This window comes from Ambystoma mexicanum, chromosome 6q, assembly GCF_040938575.1.
Source record: "Ambystoma mexicanum isolate Mex_15411 chromosome 6q, UKY_AmexF1_1, whole genome shotgun sequence".
Classification (NCBI taxonomy): Eukaryota; Metazoa; Chordata; class Amphibia; order Caudata; family Ambystomatidae; genus Ambystoma; species Ambystoma mexicanum.
Genome location: NC_090937.1, coordinates 89,554,902 through 89,577,742, shown reverse-complemented (window position 1 = coordinate 89,577,742; position 22,841 = coordinate 89,554,902). Strand labels below are relative to the sequence as shown.

Here is a 22,841-nt window from a genome sequence, read left to right as displayed (position 1 = left end):
ATACTCTGCTCTTTGACGATTCAACTGCTCCGTATATGTCTCGTATTTCGGCACAAAGACTATAGGCAACATAGGCGATACAGGTGAAGAGTTTGAGGTGGGGGTACTTGGCTCCTCCTCTACACTTGGAATGCAAAATTTGGAAGGTACATTGTTTTCATGATCTAGGCACCCACTACTGAAGGATTTTCGGAAATTCCATCCCTAAGGGGGTGTTCAATTTTCCACGTGACTGGACACTGTGAAATCGAACTTCTGGTGCATTTAAAATACTAATTCTTAATAGACCTTTGACGTCTTTTTGTTTTGTCCATGCCTTCAGAACAGGAGCCCTGTTCTTTCACACGATTAGTATCCAATGTCAGTTTACTCCAGTTCGATAAGACCTTGGCTTCTTTGGCTCATCCGACTTTGTCTGCCGAGATTCATTTTTTTAATTCAACTGCTTTTTAACTGCGATACACTTTAAATTAGGCCTTCTCGTTACTGTTCAGCACTGCTATAATGCGTAGTGGAAACATCCATCCTTTACTTAATCGTCTACATATATGTATATATTGGCGCTTTCTGCAATCTACTCATTATAAATCATAAGGCTTGCTTCACAATTACTTTTCTACTTGCGTTTCTTGCTTCTGTACACGTGTAAACTAACTTGATATTTTCATTGTTTCTGTGGCATAAGCTTCTTCACCTTGATCCCAAGATGTCACTTATCCTTGATACTTTCTTGATGCCCTATAGGATATCTGCATTTTCTGGTCTCTACATCTTTTTCATAGATGACAGCTCGACTCTGTGTGACGTCACCATTCACCCTTGTCGTGTATCTGCTTTATTTCTTCGGGAGTCTCCTTTAAATGTATGCCATTCTTCTTCATGTGCAGGTATGGCTTTCTCAATGGGAACCTCGTCTCCCAGATTCTCTTTGGTACTGGTAATCTCACTGGTACTGCACAGAGTCCATACTCTGCTCTTTGACGATTCAACTGCTCCGTATATGTCTCGTATTTCGGCACAAAGACTATAGGCAACATAGGCGATACAGGTGAAGAGTTTGAGGTGGGGGTACTTGGCTCCTCCTCTACACTTGGAATGCAAAATTTGGAAGGTACATTGTTTTCATGATCTAGGCACCCACTACTGAAGGATTTTCGGAAATTCCGTCCCTAAGGGGGTGTTCAATTTTTGACTGACTCATCAAGGCCCAGCTGAAACCGTTTAACCTAGGAACGTGCAATTTGGAAGGTACATTGTTTTCATGACATAGGCACCCACTAAGGAAGGATTTGGGGAAATTCCGTCCCTAAGGGGATTCTTTTATAGGGATACCTATATCCCAAAAACCGAAGATGTTACAGACATGAAAATTGGTATTTAGATTTTTCTTCAAAAATAGAGAAACATGTGTTTTACCATTTTCTAAAAATCCAGTTAAGGGAGATGTAAAAGTGGGGTGAATTTTTTTTAAGGATACCCATATCTCACAAACCGAATATGTTAGAAAAGTAAAAATCCACATTTTAAATCATCATTATAAAGTAAGTTTCTGAACTGCTTTTTAAAATTGGTAACAGAGAGCATGCTGTATTTGAGAGCAAAATTGTCATCCCTTCCAACCTAGGAACAGTGGTCAATTCCCTAGCAGACCTCACATCCAAAATGTACCCTGACATAAAAGATCTAATGGAGAAATCTACAAAATGGATATCTTAGCATGTCATTTTAAAACCAAAGAGCAATATGGCTGCCGTAATCAATAGGATACTTATTAATTCTTTGGGAGGAGTCCAGATGGAGTACAAATCTATAAACTCAGTGGTTCAAAATGATGACGCAGTCCACCACCCTGTTGAGTTCCTGAACACTTTAAATCCTCCTGGTCTTCCAGAACACAAACTTCTTCTCAAAGTGGAAGCACCTGTGATATTATTGCAAAAATCAACCCATCTAAGCTCTGTAATGGCACCAGATTTCGAGTGAAAGCTCTCCACAGAAATGTGATTGAGGCTACGGTGCTAACCGGTTCTGGCCAGAGGGAGTCTGCGTTCATACCACGAATACCTCTTATACCTTCAGAATATCCGTTTGAATTCAAAAGACTTCGGTTCCCCTTAAAGGTTTTTTTCGCCCATTACCATCAACAAATCTCAGGGGCAGACTTTAAAGGTAGCAAGGATTGGCCTAAGAGAAGACTGCTTCTCGCACGGGCAGTTTTACGTGGCCTGTTCCAGAGTGGGCTAACCTAACTCTCTGGTAATCCCAGCACCTGAAGGGAGAACCACTAATATAGTTTACAAAGAAGTACTCAAATAGTTTTTTTTGTAGGTTGCAGATGCCAAATAAGTAATTTTAATTTGTTTTGTCTGTTTCATTGTCTGTTTGCAACACAAAATAATTTCTGGATGCACATCAATGGAACAACTATCTTTGTTTTGTAGCCAATATGCCCCGACTAATGTCTGCGATGAACACTGATTATTACGTTAAGACATCAACCTGTAAATTATATTTCATACAGTTTGAACACAAAACTCATGTGTCTTTTGAAAACAATTGTACCAAATCCCAAAGTCCATGCGAGCTAAGCCTCAGGCAACAGCTAGTCTCATAATGTTTTGTTATGTTATGTTATTTGGCATTTATATAGCATCGTATAGTGTCGTATGGTGCGTGGGTGCACCAGTTATGTGTGCAGCTGGTGTAATTGCCTGATGGTTGCTGCATCCTAGCATTGGGTGTGGTAGTGATGATGTCAGTTGAATGTGTGCAATTTGGTGGGTGGACACCCAGACTGGGTTCTGGCTGTGTTAAACCTGTAGGACGCTTATGTGTGCAGGTAGGCCGCTTTGTTGTGGGATATAGCTGCGTTTTATTAGAGTGATGAGGTGTTCATGGGGTAGTGTTCGTATGTGAGCAGCTAAGCCAAATTTATCGAGGGGTATAGCTGTACTCTAGTTGTTTGATGGTGTAGAGTAGAGAGTAAGAGTAGTGATATGATATGATATGATGGTTCGTCCACAAAGCGTCTAAGCACCATCTGCTTTGAAAGCGTTCAATGACAAGGAAGGTAAGAGTTCTTGTGCTAGCACTCGGTCTAGAGATAGACAGGTAGACATCCAGACTGTGCAGACTGTGCAAGTGCTAAAGCACGGGCAGGGGGCAAGCCTGGGAATGGTATACGAAGATGGGAGGGGCTGGGTACACAGCAACATCGCAGGGGACCGGGTAGTGCAAACAGCAAGCATGCAGGGGCCAGAGGTACAGAGATACAACACAGGACTAGAGAGCAGGGGTATACAGGGACATCAAGGAACCAGATGGGCTTGGTACACAGCGACTACATGGGACACGAGAGGGGTATGGGTATACTGCAATATCTTAGGGGCCCAAGTGGGAAGCTGGGGCGCATAGCAACACTGTGAGGAGCCAAGGGGCTGGGCATACAGTGGCATCATAGTGAATCGGCGGTTTGGGCGCAGTGACGAGATGGTCAGGGCAACAGTGAAACGTGGGGACCTAAGGGGTTGTGGGTACACAGTGACATCGGGCAAGATGGGGGCTGGGTAATAGCGACATCACAGGGACCGGAGGGGTGGTGCAGATAGGGACATCACAGGGGCTAACGGGCTGGGCATACAGCGACAGGGTTAGAGGGTGCGCGGAGGGGACCAGAGGGGTAGGCGTACGCAGCGACAATAAATATTGCAACTACTTTCATGAGTCGGTGTGTGTTTGTTCAGCAAAATGTGACATGGAACATGTCAATCCTATCAGAGCGCATTCTAAAACTAGTCATGGGTTTTCATCATAGCAGAAACTTTTAAGCAACAGTCATTCTGCATGAAATGTACCTTTTAGCCTCCTGACAGTTCTTGCTTCCAGCACTTGTTATCATCCATCTTTTTATGCAGGTCCTGTTCATCTTGCTTATATAAGGCACATCTTTTGTGGCAATAGTGCTATTGGCAGGTGCACAAATCTTTGAAAAACAATGGGAGGATACTAGATCAGAACATCAACTCAAAACCTGTATGCCTGAATCTATTTTTGGGGTACTGGCCCTGTCTTGCTGAAGGCATTCACATATATATATTATTTTATTGTGTCTCCAGTTTACACAAACTTTATTACATAATTAAGAAAAATAAAACATTCATTAAAACATACTGTTAGGTAAGAATTGGGGGAGTGCAACTGGTAAGGACTACACAAAACATATCTGCTTGTTATTAGGTAACCCACCTTTTAATATAGGCCTGTACTACACAAGTTGGTAGTGTGACTGAGCAGCAAGGTTTATCTTAAGAGGGGTAATGTGAGCTGTAGAGCTGTACAATTGAAATCAGTAAGTACAAGTAGCCAAGTAACACTTATATATAAATAATGTATAACATACACAAGGTTTAAATAAGCATTCTTTAAAAAGCTTTATCTACTTGTAACATTCAATCAAAGTTTAGATTCAGTTTGTAAAGGACAATACAAGTTGGTACATACTTTATGCTAACACATTTTCCAGCACACAGATGTGACTTCAGTTAAGGTCAGTATTGCACTTATTTTCAGTTACCACTTCAGTTATTGAGTTGTAAATGAAGGGAAAGTTAGAATAAGACTGAGGACATACTTTCAACAGTTTCTAAAACAACTATTGTATTTATTTATTTAGTTTATTTGTATACAGTTCTAGAATAACTTTTACAAAGGGATTATCACAATATTAAAAACAATTTGTTAAAACAATTAATTACATAGACAACATTTCATAGTATGAATCAAATTTACAATATATACATGTTAGCAGCTGCGTTAAATTTGCATTCACGGCCCCAATAGCACATTTCTTATTCAAAGTTTTCCAACACTTTTGGGTTGGATCAATTTGTATTCACTAATTCGGTCATGCAAATCCATTATTTATTAAAATAATAAATAATTTAAAACTGATAATAGACTAAACATTCCCTTGCTAAAGACATAATAAAATGATAACAATCAGGCACCATATCACAGAGAATTACTTGTCGTTGATCAACCGCTTACTTATAACCATCCACAGACGATAAAAAGCAATGTGCATACTATCAGTGTCCGTGTTGAGAAAAGAATCCAAGAATGAATCCTCTTTTATAGAATCATAGAAATGCACCAAATGACCCACAATATTCATGTAGTCAGAGCTCAAATCAATTACAATCTCCTAAAGTGAGGCAGGTAAACCCAGCAATAATATTAATCCCAATTATAACCTATGAGGGAACAAGTATTGCCAAAGTCAGTAGGTTCAGAGGAGTGCTTTTAGGGAGCTGGGACAGCCAAAGTCAATGGACAAAGTCAATAGTTCTGATACACTTCTTCTTAGATAAAGTCTTGACAAAGTTAGTAGGTTCAGATGAAATCACAGTAACTCAAGTGAGCTACTTCGTAGAGAGCACAAGCTGTTAGGCCAGTGCAGGTGAGTTGGTATCAACTCTAAAGTGGAAAAAAAGCACTTTGCAGGCATGATAGGAAGCATAACGTATGGCTAAAAAAAGCCCAACAGTACCTGTGATTCGAAGAAAAATGTTCCAGCTGGATTCCTCCTTGCTACAGCTTGGCAGACCGTAGTTCCTGGACCTTGGATGTGGTGACAAAAGGAAGAACGTCTGGCAGGCTCCTGCGACAGTACTCAGAAAAGGGACTCCTCAGCTACAGATTTCCTTTGTTTCAGCGGCACTTCTGTGTTTTGGTGCCTTTTTCTCTGCGTCAATGAAGAACGAATATCTCCGGTTGGAATACGCTTGCTCCCTCGGTCCTGGACTCTGGTGAGGGGACTCTGGATCAAGATTTCCTGTCTCTGTACAGTCCTCGGGATGCCCAAGAAGAACTGACCGGATTCGGATGTCGCAAGACAATGCACTCATCAATGGTCACAGGAACACTGGCATTGGACTTCTGCAGCTCTGGTGAGGCACAGCAAGTCAGGGGTTACGCCAAATGGAAGCTTGTCTTGAGACTAGTTGGTCCAAAGGAGGAATTCGGCCCATACAGGTCTTTCCAGTCGATATGAAAACGGGGTCAGCACAGCTTCAGGGCTTCACCGGGCATTTCACACTCCAGGAGGGTGCTGCTGACATCATGTCATGTCTTCTTCTTTGGATATTCCTCTCCAGTGGTCGACTCTGCCTCTAGTCCCAAAAACCTTGCTTTTATGCGATTTCCGATTCATTCAAAACCAATGCTGTCAATCACATAGCAAGGTGGCTGTTCTTTCGGGACAGCCAGCCGGCCAATCAGGACTGGTTTCTTTCAGGCACACCTAGAGACAAAAGACAGGGCAGTTTCGGGACCCTCCCTCTCTTGCTGCCTTTCCAGACACACTGGAACCAGGGCGGGCTTCAGGGCTGAAGCCCGCCAAAGGCAAAACACACAAAGGACACACACGAGTTTCAACTAACAGAGTAGAAGAAACTAAAAACTGAAAATGGCGAAAAAAGAAGACAGAGGACATTTTGAGAAAATGGACAACCATGGGTGCTGTACTGCAGCTGAGGGTTCAGCCTGCGGTAAAGATGCAGACTGGTAGTAAAATTAAACCACTACCACCAGCCATTTCAAGTAAGTAAGTGTAATGAAAAATGTTACAAGAGAAGTGGGATAGGAATTGCTAGGTAACCCCCGCACTCCACGTAGGGTGGTGTGTGCTGGTCCCACAAAGAGAAAAGTAAGACAGGGATGAGAGGGCGCTAGAGAGCCATCCAAGATGGCCGACATGGTCTAAGGCTCCCGCTTCGCCCCGTATTAATCCTGCGGAATCCTCTAGTTTCCGGTGAATCTGTGTGCCAGCCCGCAGCTCCTTGTCTTTCTGGGGCCCCCAGCGACACATCTGTGAAATTTGGAGCCGAATCGGTGCCCTTGAGCCAAGTCCCGGCCCACGCGGCTCTGCCTCCGTGCCCGACGTAGCTGGCTTGCGGGACGACAGCCACCCTGAGGCCGGCCCCCTCCCCGGAGGTAATCTGATCCCCCCCCCCCGAGGAAGAGCTGCGGCGGGGGCTCCTCGCAGGCCGACGACAAATCAACACCGGCAGCAACCGCAGGCAGACAGCGTCTCGGCGAGGATTTGGGCCCCCTCCCCCATCGGTCGCCAGCGCTCGAGCAGAGATCGTGGCCACGAGGTACCCAGGCAGCCGTCGCCGGACCCGAGGAGACGGCGCTCCGAGGAAGGATCAGCTGCTCCCTCGCTTCGCCTCCGCCCACTTCCATCGCGCCGGCTCCGGCATCCAGCTCCAGGGCTACGGGCCGTTGAGCGGGAAGCACAGCTGCGGTGGGGGGCAATCCACATCTCCCTCCCTTGCTCAGCGCCGACTTTCAAGTGGAGAGCCTATACGGCCCGGCGGACAGACAGCCGACTCCTTCGACGGCACCAAGGCCACCCCCCCCCCGGTTTCACCCACACTCGTCCGAGCCCGCAGTAGTCACCGTCGGCCCAGCTGGAAGCCCCCACCAAGTCTCATAAGCACCCTGGGCGACTCAGGCCTCGGAGAAGGAAAGGCAGTGCGCGGAGGTAAGGAGTTGGGGGGGAAGTCTACGTCTCTCTCTGCATACAGCCACCCCCCCCTTCCGGCCTCCCACAAGCAAGCCAGGTTTAACAGTGGGCTGAGTGACGGGGGAGGCCCTCCTCCACAAAGACGGCGCTGATGCTCTGAGAAAGTCCAATTTGACCCTGCTCTATCTGTGACTTGGGCCTTGCGCCAAACACGCCACAGTGCACACTGGGACCCACCTCACTGGGGTGGGCCGCCTCATCCTGGTTCCGGAGAGCCAACAACGCCGGAAGGAGTACCTCACCTCCATTGAAGACCACAGAATCCACCCTCACTATCCACAAATTCTGGTTTGAGAAGCCTCTCCCCTTTTAAACCAGCAAGACCGTCATCCACATTAAGCAGCGTTCAGTCCAGTCCAGTGAAAGGCCTTCGAGGTGCCCTAGTTATAGTCACAAGCGGCCGACAACAGTCACTCCCATTCCCGCTGGCACGATGGGGAAGGCTGACAAGTCTCAGAGGAAATTAAACTTTGAAAGCGGCTCAACCCCCAGAGCACCCCTCTCTCAAGAAGACCTAGCTTCAGTGTCTCAACAAGATGATTCTATTGGCAACTCCTCTGAAATCAAAGAAATCCTCCTTGACCTGAAGGCTGGCATTGGTAATCTAAGCAACAAAATGGATGGTATGGCGTCTAAAGTCGACCTCCTGCAAGAGCAGAGAGTGTCCAATCTCGATGACAGTTCAACAATTCTAACCAACAAAGTCTCTCAACTGGAGTCTCAAATTAAAACAACCATTGCCAAATGTGAGGATTTAGAAGGCCGCCAAGAAGGAATAACCTACGAATAGTGAGAGAACATCAATCGCAGGAGAAAATGGAAAACTTTGTTGAGTCCCTTTGCATCAACCTATTCGGACGCGATGCCCTGTCCCACCTTTTCATAATTGAGAGGGTTCACAGAGTTCCCGCGTCGAGACCAGCACCGGGCTCCCCGCCCAGGCCTATAATAGCGAGGCTATTGAATTACAGAGATCGGGACTCCATACTTCGGCTTGCCAGAGAAAAAGGCGATCTAAGTCACGAAGGGGACAAAATACACTTTTTTCCCGACTTTTCCCCCTCGGTGCAGACACAACGGAAAACATTTGCCAGCGTCAAGCAGAGACTCCGTAACAGCCAACTGACGTACTCAATGCTTTATCCAGCGCGCCTTAGAGTTCAGCACGAGGGAAAGGTCCAGTTCTTTCAAACCCTGGATGAAGCACATCTATTCCTAGACCGATTGGGATGCCCAGATCAGAACCAGGCTCGCCCCAGACCTCAGAGGGATAGAACCCCAGGGCTCCTCCATAAATGGTAATTCAGGGCAGAGGCTCTGAATCTATCTTGCTGCACAGAGTATACCGGAACTACACACCTAGCGAAAGGCGGGGCTGGGACACTTGGGAGGCCTCGTGCGCCCCTAGCACAGCTTCTGTTAAGTTGTTTCTTCCCCCTTTTTTTTTCTCTTCCTAAAATGAGTATTTCCTGCCGAGGTGGAGGTTCATTCCTCGGGATGGTAACCCCATGGATCATTTGGGTTGTCTGTTGGTTATTGAGGGACCTCTCGGTGGGCCAGTTGGGGGTTGCCCACCCTATGGAGAGTAACGTCTTGGGCCTGTTGGGGTTAGCCCGTAGACCGAGCCCTCAGTGTTCATTGGGAATGTTCAGCGCCGCTAGTCCCCTTCCTTCCGGCTCCCCGCCTGCGTCCTGCCCACTGTCGGCGCCGTCGCCTCAGCCAAGCTCCCCTCCTCTGTGCACTGACCCTGGAACTAGTCCAATACAACCAGTCCATCGCTGTCCACTGGAATAGTAAAGTGGTCCCATATAAAAGCTAACACGCTCCATTCAATGTCTTAACGTGGAATATAAGAGGCGGCAATATCCCAGCGAAAACCAGGAACATTTTGCACTACCTCAGACGCCACGAAGTGGACGTGGCCTTGATTCAAGAGACTCACCTCACCCCAGGGAATGAACACCAGTGGGCCAAGAGCTGGGGATGCCACAGATACTTCTCTTCCTACTCTACATACTCGAGAGGAGTCGCCATTCTCATCCACAGGAGGCTCAGCTTCCGTCTACTACATACGGCAAAAGACACCGAAGGGAGGGCGATCTTGGTGTGCGGCATCATCGCAGGTCAGAAAATGACTTTCATTAATTCATATGCGCCGAATGTAGATGGCCCCGACAATTTCGGTTGGGTGTTGTCTCAGCTCTCCACCCACGAACCCTGCAACAATTATTTGGGGCGGGGACATGAACACGATTCTGGACCCTATAAGAGACAAATCAAAGGCCACACGGCAGCCGCCCTCTAAGGCTAGTCTTCAAATAAAGGAAATTTGCAAAGCGTTTGATCTTCAAGACGTTTGGAGAGTATCTAATGGGGAGCTGCGAGATTTCACCTTTCATTCTGCAGTCCACAACACAAGTTCCCGGATCGACTATTTCTTCATCTCAACAAATGGCCCCCTGTCGTGTGGCCGGTGCTGTATTCATCCGAGAACGCTCTCAGACCACTCAGCTCTTTTTCTTAATCTTAAGCCATCCAACCCCACACCGCCATTACAGCGCTGGCGCTTCAAAATGGGCGCGCTACACGATGAAGTGTTCGCTGCTGAACTAAGGGAGGAGATAGACGTGTTCCTTGAGGCCAACTTGGGCTCGGTCCCCTCAGCGGGCACAATCTGGGAGTCTTTGAAATGTTTCATTAGAGGAGTTTGCCACGCTAAAGAAAATGGTATCCTCAAGCTCATTAGGAGCGAGCTTAAAACCAGCAAAGACAAATTAAAGCTTCTTGAGACCCAGATCACGAACACAGCCGACCCAGAGTCAGCTGCAGCTCTGAGAATGGAACTGCAAAAATTCAACGCTGCGGCTGAGCAGGAGGTCAAATTCTTAAGCCGCACCAGCCAAGTCCGTCAATACGACGAGGGCCAAAAACCAGGGGCCCTTTTGGCGCACCTAATCAGAGCCGACAACAAACAGTCCCAAATCGAGAGGATTCGAACCAAGCAAGGCGAGGTGGTCCACACCGACGAAAAGATTGCAGAGGAATTCAGCCTATTCTACCAAGATCTTTACAGTGCTAAACTCCCAAAAGATTCAAACGTCCCACTGGAATATCTAGAAGACACAGAGCTCTACTGGGTTGAACAACATCTGCGTGAACCTCTGAATGAGATGATCTCACAGGATGAGATTAGAGCTGCCATAAAGACCCTACCCTCTTCCAAGGCGCCAGGCCCTGAAGGCCTAAGGGGAGAATTCTATAAAGCCTTTGCTGACACCCTGGCTCCTCTCCTGGCGGCTGTGTACGAAGAAGCGTTAGAAGTGGGGTATCTCCCTCATTCCTCCTGCGAAGCCAATGTCATCCTTTTGCACAAACCAGGCAAACCACCAGAAGAATGTGCTTCGTACCGCCCTATCTCCCTGCTCAATCTAGACAACAAAATACTCGCCAAGGTTCTAGCCAAAAGGTTGATGCCCTTGATTCCTGCTCTTGTACTAGCAGACCAAGCCGGTTTTATACCAGGTCGCAATACGACCTTCGGCATACAGAGAATGTTCGGAATCATCGAGGCACTAGACCCCACAAATCAGGCAATCGGGGTCCTCCTAGAAGCCGAAAAAGCGTTTGACTCGGTGGAGTGGCCGTTCATGTTCATGGTTCTCACCAGGATGGGACTGGGTGCTCGGTTCATCAAGCTGGTCTCCCTCCTGTACACCAAGCCACAAGCTAGCATCATTGTAGGCACCGCAAAATCAGCTTCAATAAACCTGCAGCGAGGCACGAGACAAGGCTGCCCGCTTTCAGCTTTAATCTTCGCCCTGGTGATGGAGCCATTAGCCTGCAACCTTCGGGAACTCTGACAACAGAGGGGACTCATCATCGGTCCACACAGGCTCATCGTCTCGCTATACGCCGACGACGTGGCTCTGTTCATACGCAACCCTGAAGTTAACCTGAACCCGGTCATGAGGGAAGTCATCAAATTCGGAGCGGCTTCTGGATTGAAAATCAATCATTCTAAATCTGTCGTCTTTCCACTGACTCGAGCCACAAAGCAGTTTGCAGACGAATTCAAACTCACATGGAAAACCGCCAGGGTTCGGTACCTGGGGATACAGCTATCGCTGGACCAGCACGAGGTGTTTCGAGATAATTACGAGGAAGTAGGAAGTGGTCAAGTCCCTACAAGACAAGGTTTCACGCTGGAAGACGCTTCCACTAACGCTCTGGGGTAGGGCCTCCCTAGTCAAGATGGTGGTCCTGCCTAAATTACTGTACCTCTTCAACAATATTCCTCTGATACTACCGCAATCCTTCCTGAAAAGGCTGAAAAGCTTGGTTCTTGAGTTGCTTTGGGCGGGCAAACCAGCCAGAGTGGCGCATTCTATATTGACGCTTCCCGTGTCCAAAGGGGGGCTAGTCCTCCCTGACTTGGAGAAATACTTCTGGGCAGCTCAGGCTCAATATCTCAGCCATTGGTATGCGACGCAAACAATCCGCCCCCATGTACAAGTGGAACGAGCCCTGGCAACGCCCAACTTTCTGACTGCAGTGGTCTTTGGCCAGATCCCCGTGCCCTGCCCCACGATGAATGTGATGCTCACGACGTACAAGGTCTAGAAAACTTTAGCCCATAAGCTCGGGGTGCAAACAAGGTACTCTCCTCTCTTGCCAGTCAAGTTTATTCCTGGAATCCCCCTAACTTCAGAGAAAGTCTTCCACCAATGGGTCGACAAGCTTCATATACAAACTCTAGGGGACCTTTTTACAGAGGAAGGCTTTCTAACCCCAAGGGGGCAACACTGCTCTGGATGTATTCCTCTACCTCCGGACTCGTTACACCCTACAGTCTCTTCTGCCAGACTTCCCGGGTCAACCACCTACCTGGCAACTGCTGCACGACGTTATCCAGGCACGGGGTGACGGCAGGTTGGTGTCGCAAATATACAAAGCATTAATCTCTAACACGACCCCCGATCAGGCGCAAAGACCAGATGGGAGAGAGCACTAAAGACAGCAATTTCAGATGAGGATTGGGGCTACATCCTGAATCAGACTCAGAAAATCGCACTTAATTCACGTCTTAAACTTATCCACTTCAACTTCCTCCACCAAACCTACTACACACCTGAAAAAGTAAACAAACATCACCCAGACACGCAGGCGGAGTGCAGAAGGTGCGGAATTTTATCTGCGAACTTTGTCCATCTGTCCTGGGAGTGTCCTGAAATAGCCCCTTTATGGAACCGTGTGCTGGACACAACGACGGCAATTGTAGGGGAAGCAATACATCTAAGGCACACAGCAGCGCTGCTGGGTATTACAAGGCTAATTTCCACTCCATCAAGGAGGTTGACTGGCGTTCTTCTGACACTGGCTCGTAGGAGGGTTGCCATGGCATGGGGCCGGGGCCCCCCTCCTTCTTATGCAGCTTGGCGTAAAGACTTACTCTACTACCAGGATATAGAATCAGACTTTATAAAACTTTTACCTCTACACGCCCGCCCTCCGGACATATGGGGCCCGTTGATAATATTCTTGATGAGTGAGGCGGAAGCCTCCGCAGCTAGTGCTTGGGAGACGGACAGCACATCTTGATGTAATCTCAGTCCAGTTTGACTTTTCCTCGAGTCAAGGATCGGGAGGAGTGAGTTGATTTCCAGCGGTGGCGCCGCTTGGGCGGGGCTGGGGATGGAGGGGGGGTTGTTGGGAGAGTTCAAGTCGAAGGCGCAAAGGTAATGGCCACCCTAATGTGGGTGTGTATTTGTATGGTGTGTTAAATACCGAAAATAAAGGTTTTTAAAAAAAAAAAAGTAAGACAGGGATCATCTTACTATTCTTGGCAACGGTAGTTCAACCAAGAAAATATATTTAAACACTCATAGAAGACCAAGGGATTTCTCAGTGGCACTGCACCTAAGGTGCTGTGTGTCACTACACAAAAAGCAGATGCCTATGGAATTTGTCAGACTCCATAAAACAGTAAAACACAAAAATCCTAGTGAGGAAAAACACATGAGGGAGTGAGAAAAAGGTCTCACTCACTCAGGAGGAAATAATCATAAGCCCCAAGTCCAGCAAAAGAGCTGGGGGTCTCTAAGGTTGAAAAGAATAAGCACAGAAATTAAATTTCTCCCTAACACTCGTCCCCCCCAGACAAAGGGACAGGAGGATTTAATCTACTCCTGGATGAATCTCTTGGTCCAGTCGGTCATACTTCCTGTAGAGACCATCAGCATTTTGGTGATTGGATCCTGACCTATGCTCTATGGTAAAATCAAACCCTTGGAGGCTGATAGACAATTTAGGATTTTCCCCCTTCATTTGCATTAACCATCTCAAGGGTTGGTGGTCAGTTTGAATTAGAAAAGTAGAACCATACAAGCATGGCCTAAGCTTCTTCCATGGCCACACAATGGCAAAACACTCATGGTTGCCCACCTTGTCTCTCTGTCCTTCAGCTTTCTGTTGATGAAGCAAATAAGGGGCTCTCTGCCTTGCTCATCCAGCTGACTCAAGACTGCACCTATCCCTGTATTGGAAGCATATGTCTGTTCAATCAAGGATTGGCTATAATCAGGAGCTCTCCAAACTGGAACTTTGCAGATGGCTTGCTTCAGCCCTTCAAATGCCTTGGCACAATCCCCATTCCATTTGATTTTCTTGAGGAATTTTGGAGAGGAGATGACATTTAGGGGGGGGACATATGGTCCCATAGTTCTCTATGAAGTTCCTGTAGTACCCAGTGAGTCCTAGGGAGGCTCTCACTTGGGTTTGAGTAGTGGGGGTGGCCCAGTATTGTACAGCCTGTACATTGCTAGGTAAGGGCCTAATCTCATCACCTCCTACCTAGAATAGACCACTTTACTGTGACCAATTTGACATTTACTTGCCTTTATGGTCAGATGGGCCTGTTCAAGAGCCTGCAAAACATACTCAAAGTGATAAAGATGGTCTTCCCAAGTGGATCTGAACATTGCAGTGTTTCCAAGTATGCCATGCAGAAGTCCTCTAACTCATTCAGAACCTGGTTCACCATCCTTAGGAATGGAGCAGGTGCATTCTTTAGTCCAGAAGGTATAACCATAAACTGGTAAAAGCCTCCTTGGGTGGAAAATGCAGTTTTTGCCTTGCCATGGTCTGTCAGTGCTATTTGTCAATAGGCTGAAGTCAAGTCAAATGTACTGAGGAACTTGGCAGATCCAAGTTTATCCACCAGCTCATCTGTCCTTGTTAAAGGATGGGCATCAGTATTGGTGACTACATTCAGAGCCCTATAGTCCATGCAGAATCTCAATTCGGTGGTTCCTGCCTTTGGCACTAGCACAACTAGACTAGCCCATGGACTGGTGGATGGCTCAATAACCCCAACATCAAGCATCTTGTTGACCTCTTCCTTTATATGTGTTCTGACATGATCAGACATCCCGTAGCCCCTGCTTCTGACATGGACACTGTCACCAGTGAGGATATCATGCTGGTCCCAAGGGGCCAGGCCTGGGGTCAGTGAAAACAGGGAGGCAGATTGACTTAACAGAGATTTGCACTCCTCCTGCTGCTGCAGTGTCAGATCTGAGGAGAGTTTAACTCCCCCAATTGTTTCATCTGAAGGTTGTCCCCTGAGGAGATCAGGGAGAGCCTCACTCTCCTCCCCCTCTTGAGCAGAGGCTAAGAGCAAAGCTCCTAGTTCTGGTCTGGTGACATAAGCCTTCAAACGATTAGTGTGATAGACCCTAGGGGCCTCCTTGGGGTTGCACAAGTCCACTAAATGATTTACCTCAGCAATGGTTTGCTTACAACCTTGAAGGGTCCAATCCATTTGTCTTGTAAGGCCCTCTGCCTTGTAGGAACCATAATTAATACTAACTGGCCTGGAGTAAACTCCACTATGGTGGCCTTCTAGTCATACCAATGCTTGAGCAGAGCCTGGCCAGCTTTCAGGTTTTATGATGCTTCCGTCATCATTAATGCAATCCTCCCCCTGAGGCCTAGCACATAGTCAGTGACACGAACTGGCTGCAGGGAAGGAGCACTCTCCAACCCTTCTTTGATCAGGGCCAATGGACCTCTGACTGGATGACCGTAGAGGAGCTCAAAGGGTCTGAAAACCACACCAGCTTGAGGCACCTCTCTGTAAGCAAATAAAAGGCATGGCAATAGAAGGTCCCACTTTCTTCTAAAGGGTTCTTCTAAGGCACCTATCATGCGCTTCATAGTTCTGTTAAACCTCTCCATCAACCTATTGGTTTGGGGATGGTAGGTTGTTGAGTACTTGTAGGTCACTCCACAGTTTTTCCACATTGTCTGCATGTAGTGGGACATAAAATGTGACCCCCTGTCAGAGATAACCTCCTTAGGAAACCCCACCCTCGTAAAAATACCAAGGCGGGCCTTAGCTACTGCTTTGGCAGTAACAGTTCTCATAGGTATTGCCTCAGGGTACCTGGTAGTATGGTCTACCACAACCAATATAAATCGTTTGCCTGAGGTGGTTGGAGGGTCTGGGCGACCAACAATGTCGATTCCCACCCTCTCAAAAGGGACTCCCACCACTGGGAGGGGTACTAAAGGTGCCACATTCCTGGAACCACTTTTGCCACAGGGCTGGCAGCTCCTACAATGTTTATCAACATCTGCACCCATCTTGGGCCAGTAAAAGTACAGAGAAAGCCTCTCTTTGGGCTTCTTGAAGCTCAAGTGACCAGCCAGAGGAGTCTCATGTGCTAGTTGTCGGAACTTAGGTCTAACCTCCTGAGGTACTACCAGTCGCCTCAAGTCCCCTGGGGGTAGACTCTGTAGGCTCACTGTAGAGTAGTCCATCCTCACAGTAGAGTCTATGCTTCCCTGGCTCTTGCCCTTCCACCTGGGAAGCTGTCTGTTGTCTCAGACCTTCTGGAGAGGGACACTCTCTTTGACCTCTGATGAAGTCTGCCCTAGAGGGTCCACCTTCTGCAAGTAAAGTTTGCAGCTCAGGATGGTCTCTAGGATCCTGTCATGATCACTGGCAAAATGTTAAATGCTAATTCCAAAAAGAACACCTTAAGGGTGTGGTCCTTAGCCTGGCATTCTTGGATAGTTGCACGACATAGTTAGAATCAGATTTTCCATTAGGATTACTACTTTCTGGGTTGCTAACATGGCCGCCAGCTTTGTGCCTGGAATTAACCTTGCTGGTCTAGGCATTCCTTGAGTTTCTCCTTATTAGCCCCGCCCCCATGGGGAACCGCACTTCGCGTTCCTTACTGCGGCTGCAGTGTAAGGCGTAACGCGGCTCTACAGTTTTCTCCTCAGACCCCCGGTCACTGCAGTTTATTTAATTCATCTTAGTTTCCCTTAGTGTTTGCTGCGCGTTATTCATTCTTTCGCTCTGTGTAGTTTTCCATTTTATCAGTTATTCCTTAGAAATTTACCTCAGCGTTGTTCAGTAATACGCTCTGAGGAATTATCTCCTCAGGTGTCTACGGCTCACCTGCCTTGAGTTTTCGGAGTTGCACGCAAGTACAATTTGGGAGCTATTGTTTTTTTATGAATGTTTAATAATTCAAAAGGAACATTATTTTGTTGCCCTGTACGTTCGTAGCTTTGGGCTGTTGGCGGTTATTTCCGTTGTTGCACTAATAGGTCAGAACTCTTCACACACACTGCTTTTTTCTAGTATGTTACACTAGTTAGTGTTGGGCAGGATGTTTGATGTCACATTTTTCACTCCGCATTATATTTAAGTAAGCCTAGGGAGATGGCTATAGAGGAAAGGGTTCCATTGTTCAGTCAGGAATATACTTCAGGCTCAGTTTCCCCATATTTCCAAAATTCCACTGTATTTTTTGTAATATTAAGTACCCTGCTCCATTTATCCACATTTATAGCCACACTTCATATCCACTCCACTGAGTTTGGCGCTCCACTTCCATCCTTTCATTACAATTCGAATTGCTCCCAACATTTGAGCTTTTTCATTTCTAATGGACTTGCGCCCCTGCATCTGATCAGGATGGATAGCTCACAAAACTAATTATACCGGTGAGCGTTCTATTTTCAAGAAGGAGAATCTTCCTAGATTTGTATTTCATCTATTGTGGAAATTACTGGACACTGTAAGGGTTATTCTAGGAATACTAAGCCATTGTTTACAATTACAGAACCCATCTGTCAGTCCATTCAGAAGGAACTTGGGTACACCTATTCGAGTTCTGGGCGCTCCTGCAGAGTCCAGGTAAGCGTTACAGATCCCTTCTACGCAGGGAAGGCTCCCCCTCCAGTTCTGTCTCACCAGTCACTGGATTTTTCAGGAGTTGGTTTATCCTCCCACTCAGCCTCAACTGGGGAGGGGGTCACAGGTGTAACATGGGACTGTCCTCTCTGGGAAGTCCTGGTTTTCATCACAGGTTTGGGTTTGAGACCCGTTTTCTTTACTGAGACTCTGGATTTCTCCTTTGAGCCTTTCTTCTTCTTAGAAGTAGAAGGTTGGCCTGTCTGTGGTTTGAGATACTGGATTCATCCCTGATCACAAACTGAGAGTCTCTTAAGGTTGCCTCTCAAGCCAATCTTGTCAGCTCTTGTTTCATTTTGCTGGGGGGCCTGATGGTACTAGTATACTCCAAGAGCTTTCAAGTCATTACCCAACAGGACTCTCCCAGGAACTTCAGCCTGTACACTGACAGGTATTCTCACAGTCATATCGCACTGGATGAGGGCTGGCAAGATAGGAACCATTTAGATAGGGCCTCCAGCAAGTTTAGTCAGCACTTTGGGTGCATTAGCTACATCCTTATGTTTGAAAAAACTGTCATCAACCACTGTAATGCTAGCCCCAGTGTCTCTAATGGCAGGAATCTCCTGACCATCTACAAGCACACTGTCCTTGTAATATTCTTTTGTGTTGTCAGGTATGCTATTATAGACATCTATATTCTGTTGTTCCCACAAACCCAAGGACACTAAAGAAACACTGGCTTGAACTTCAATGGGTTCTTCAGCCAGTAAGTAAAGGTTTGCACTTGCCATAGGTGCTTCAACCTCTGGGGTGAAGGCTAAGGAGGCAGTGTGGACCCCTGAAGGTTTACCCTTGCATCTAGGATCTCCATTCACATGGCCAGGAGACCCACAAACAAAACATTTACCAAATGCTTTCGCTTTCTGGAATGGGGGTTTCTGCTGACCTCTCTCTGTATGGGCTCCAAAGGGTTCACTAGCCCTGTATGGTTTCCCATCGGATTTACTCTTCTGGCGTTTGTGGCCCTCTTTTGGATGGTTTGAATTTGAAACTTCTTTACCCTCTTTCTTGTCCTGCTTCCCTTCTTCCTTCTTATGAGTTGCACCACAATCCTTATGAGGGGCCCCGTTGGCTACCCATAAGTCAGCAGCTTGTGCTAGTTTCCTAGGATCAAGTTCCTTAGAGTCAGCCAAGTGCTGTCTCTGATCAGGAGAGGAGGCATAAAAAAATTCTCAAGTAAAAACAGGTTTCTCATTCCTTCAAAGGTGTTCACTCTGTAACCATTCACCCACCTGTCTAATTTGTTCAAACACTCACACACCCAGGTAGCCCAAGGGGTACAATCAGTCTTTTTAAGGCTTCTAGACCTTTTAAGGTACTGGGAAGGAGTCTTCCCAAATCGGACTATTGATGCCAGACTTTCCTGTCACTAGCATTTAACTCCATAATAGCAACACAACCTTTCTGGGGGAGCCTAGACATCAACCGTGAAACTCAATAATTCCCCTGTATCTCTTGCAAACCATAAGTGAATTCAAATGTGCTCAACACATCAAGTTTAGGATCATACATACTCACAACAGCCTCTTTTGGTAAGCAAGGTCTCTTGGGACTAGTAGACCGAGAAGACCCTGAAAGGAAAGCAGCATCAAGGGACATCTTTTTCATCTCATATTCATGCTGCATTTCTTTTTCTCTTAGTCTCATCTCTTTGTGCTTGTCTTCAGAGAGCACTACAAGATTTTTAAATTCCAGTTCTAATTTCATTTTTTCAAGAGAGGGATATTCAGGACTTAGATTGTGACCTTGTGGCGTCACGGTAGGAAGTGGATGAGGTACAGCAGGCAATTGGGGAGGAGGGTTGTTCACCCTTTGAGAATACTCCTCAGATTCTGACTTAGGCTGTTGGAGCTAAGCTCTAAACTAACATCCTCATCATTTTCTTCCAGATCATTCTGGGAAGTAGGTGATACAGGCCTACTTCTCAAAGTTTGGTGATTTGACAATTTAGTAAACAATTCACTCTTTCTTCCTTTTAAACTCGGCCCCCTGTTTCTACACAACTCTCTCAATTCATTGTTTGTAATTGCAGTAAGGGCTGCTTCATTAAAGTTATCCATACTTGGCATTGTTACAAGTTATACTTTTTGGTCGAGCTAGCCTTGTGGTTGGTTTATGTGGGCCCAAGTAGAACCAATAGTCAATGTAACCACCCTACACCAATCCCACCAGCTGCCACCAGTGTTAGGTACGAATTGGTGCAGTCCAACTGGTGAGGACTACACAAGACATATCTGCTTGGTATGAGGTAACCCACATTTTAATATAGGCCAATACTACACTAGTTGGTAGTGTGACTGAGCAGCCAGGCTTTTCTTAAGAGGGGTAATGTGAGCTGTAGAGCTGTACAATTGAAATCAGTAAGTACAAGTAGCCAAGTAACACTTACACACTTAAAGTTATATATACATATTTATTTATAACATACACAAGGTTTAAATAAGCATTCTTTAAAAAGCTTTATCTGCTAGTAACATTCGATCAAAGTTTCAATTCAGTTTGTAAAGGACAATAAAAGTTGGTACATACTTTATATACTAACACATTTTTCAGCACACGGATGTGACTTCAATTAAGGTCAGTATTGCACTTATTATTAGTTACCAATTCAGTTATTGAGTTGTAAAGGAAGGGAAGGTTAGAATACGACTGAGAACATACTTTCAACAGTTTGTAAAACAATTACAATCTCCGAAGGTGAGTCAGGTAAACATGTATCCCAGCAATAATAGTAATCACAATTATACCCTATGAGGGAACAAGTATTGCCAAAGTCAGTATGTTCAGAGCAGTGCCTTTAGGGAGCTCGGACAGCCAAAGTCAATGGACAAAGCCAATAGTTCTTATGCACTTCTTCTTAGATAAAGTCTTGACAAAGTTAGTAGGTTCAGAAGAAATCACAGTAACTCAAGTGTGCTACTTTGTAGAGAGCACACGCTCTTAGGCCAGGGCAAGTGAGTTGGTATCAATTCTGAAGTTGAACAAAAGCACTTCGCAGGATAGGAAGCACAACTTAATTAAAAGGTGATCATCCCAAGCCCAATAGTACCTGTGATTCGAAGAAAACTGTTCCAGCTGGATTCCTCCTTGCTACAGATTGGCAGACCTTTGTTCCTGGACCTTGGTCGTGGTGACAAAAGGAAGGACGTCTGGTGGGCTCCTGCAGCAGTACTCGCGAGACGGACTCCTCAGCTACGGATTTCCTTTGTTTCAGTGGCACTTCATTGTTTTGGTGCCTTTTGATCAGCGTCAATGAAGTACAAATATCTCAGGTTGTAAGAAGCTTGCTCCCTTGCTCTTGGACTCTGGTAAGGGGTCTCTGGATCAAGATTTCCTGTTTTTGTAGGGTCCTCGGCATGCCCAAGAAGATCTGACCGGATTCGGGCTTCGCAAGACAATCTACTTGTCAATGGTAACAGGATCCCTGGCATTATGCTTCTGCAGCTCTGGTGAGGCACAGCAAGTCAGGGGTTGCGCCAAATGGAAGCTTGTCTTGAGGCTAGTTGGTCCCACCAGCCCAAGGGAGGAAGTCGTCCAGTACGGGTCTACCCAGTCGATATGAAAAGGTGGTCAGCTGCAGGGCTTCACCGGGCACTTCGTGGTCGAGGAGGGTGCTGCTGGCGTCTCCCCGCTTCTTCTTCTTCTGATGTTCCTCTCCAGTGGGCGACTCTGCCTCTAGTCCCAAAAACCTCGCTTTTTATGCAATTTCCCATTCATTCACAGCTTACGCTGTCAATCACACAGCAGGGTGGCTATCCTTTCAGGACAGCCAGCCGGACAAACAGGAGTAGTTTCATTTAGGCACACCTAGAGACAAAGGACAGGGAAGTTTCATGACCCTCCCTCACTTCCTGCCTTTCCAGACACACTGGAGCCTGGGCGGGCTTCAGGAGTGAAGCCCGCGAAGGCAAAACACACCAAGGGGTCAAACCAGTTTCAACTAACAGATTAAAAGCACTGAAGAAACTAACAAACAGAAAATGGCAAAAAAAGAAGACGGGCGATTTTGACAAAATGAACAACCATGGGTTCAGCCTGCAGTAAAGATGCACACTGGTAGTAAAATTAAACCACTGCCACTAGCCATTTAAAGTAAGTCAGTGTAACAAAAAATAGTACATGAGAAGTGGGATAGGAATTACTAGGTAACCCCTCCGCACTACACATAGGGTGGTGTGTGCTGGTACCACAAAGAGAAAAGTAAGACAGGGATCATCTTACTATTCTTGGGAACGGTAGTTCACCCAAGAAAATGTATTTAAACATTCAGAGAAGTCCAAGAGACTTCTCAGTGGCACTGCACCTAAGGTGCTGTGTGTCACTATACAAAAAGCAGATGCCTATGGAGTTTGTCAGACTCCATAAAACAGTAAAACAAAATCCTAGTCAGGAAAAACACATGATGGAGTGAGAAAAGGGTCTCACTCACTCAGGAGGAAAAAATCATAAGCCCTTAGTCCAGCAAAATAGCTAGGGGTCTCTAAGGTTGAAGGGAATTAGCACAGAAATGAAAATTCTCCCTAACACATGCTTAATTCATAAATACTATTAAATTCAATAGAATGATTCTACAAATCAGCCTTATAAGTTCTAAATTCATCATATAACATCTATGCTTTATAAAGTGAAAATACTTCCTCCTCAGTTCATATAAACCATTTCTTCCAACAGCTTATGGATATATACTAGAAGTCTTACCAAAGCTATAACCATTGTGACGAATTTGAGTATGTCATACCTTCTTTCCAAGGGGAGGACCGCCTTGATGAGGCTGGGATGGTACCTTCCCAGTACAGTAATTCCCCTTGGGGTGGTATGCCGGCAGAGAATCGCATTGAGAGGGAGTGCCCCTATGGGAGTAAGGAGGATCATCACCAGGAAACGGTGTGTCAATCCACATTCCAACCTTGGACAAATCCGCCTGATCCCTCCTTGGAAAGAGCTAAAATATACTGTTGTCAAATTAACCAAAGCCCTTTT

The 22,841-nt window shown here is 46.3% G+C and overlaps 1 protein-coding gene across 1 annotated transcript in view; it reads right to left on the bottom strand.

The window, feature by feature from the left end:
* The window catches only part of LOC138515798 (probable E3 ubiquitin-protein ligase HERC6), a 2,700,520-nt gene that overhangs the window by 2,019,888 nt on the left and 657,791 nt on the right, over positions 1-22,841 (bottom strand). The window contains exon 9 of the mRNA XM_069630524.1: positions 3,855-3,982. Within this exon, the coding sequence (XP_069486625.1) occupies positions 3,855-3,982 (128 nt within the window). The remainder of the gene's footprint in view (positions 1-3,854; positions 3,983-22,841) is intronic.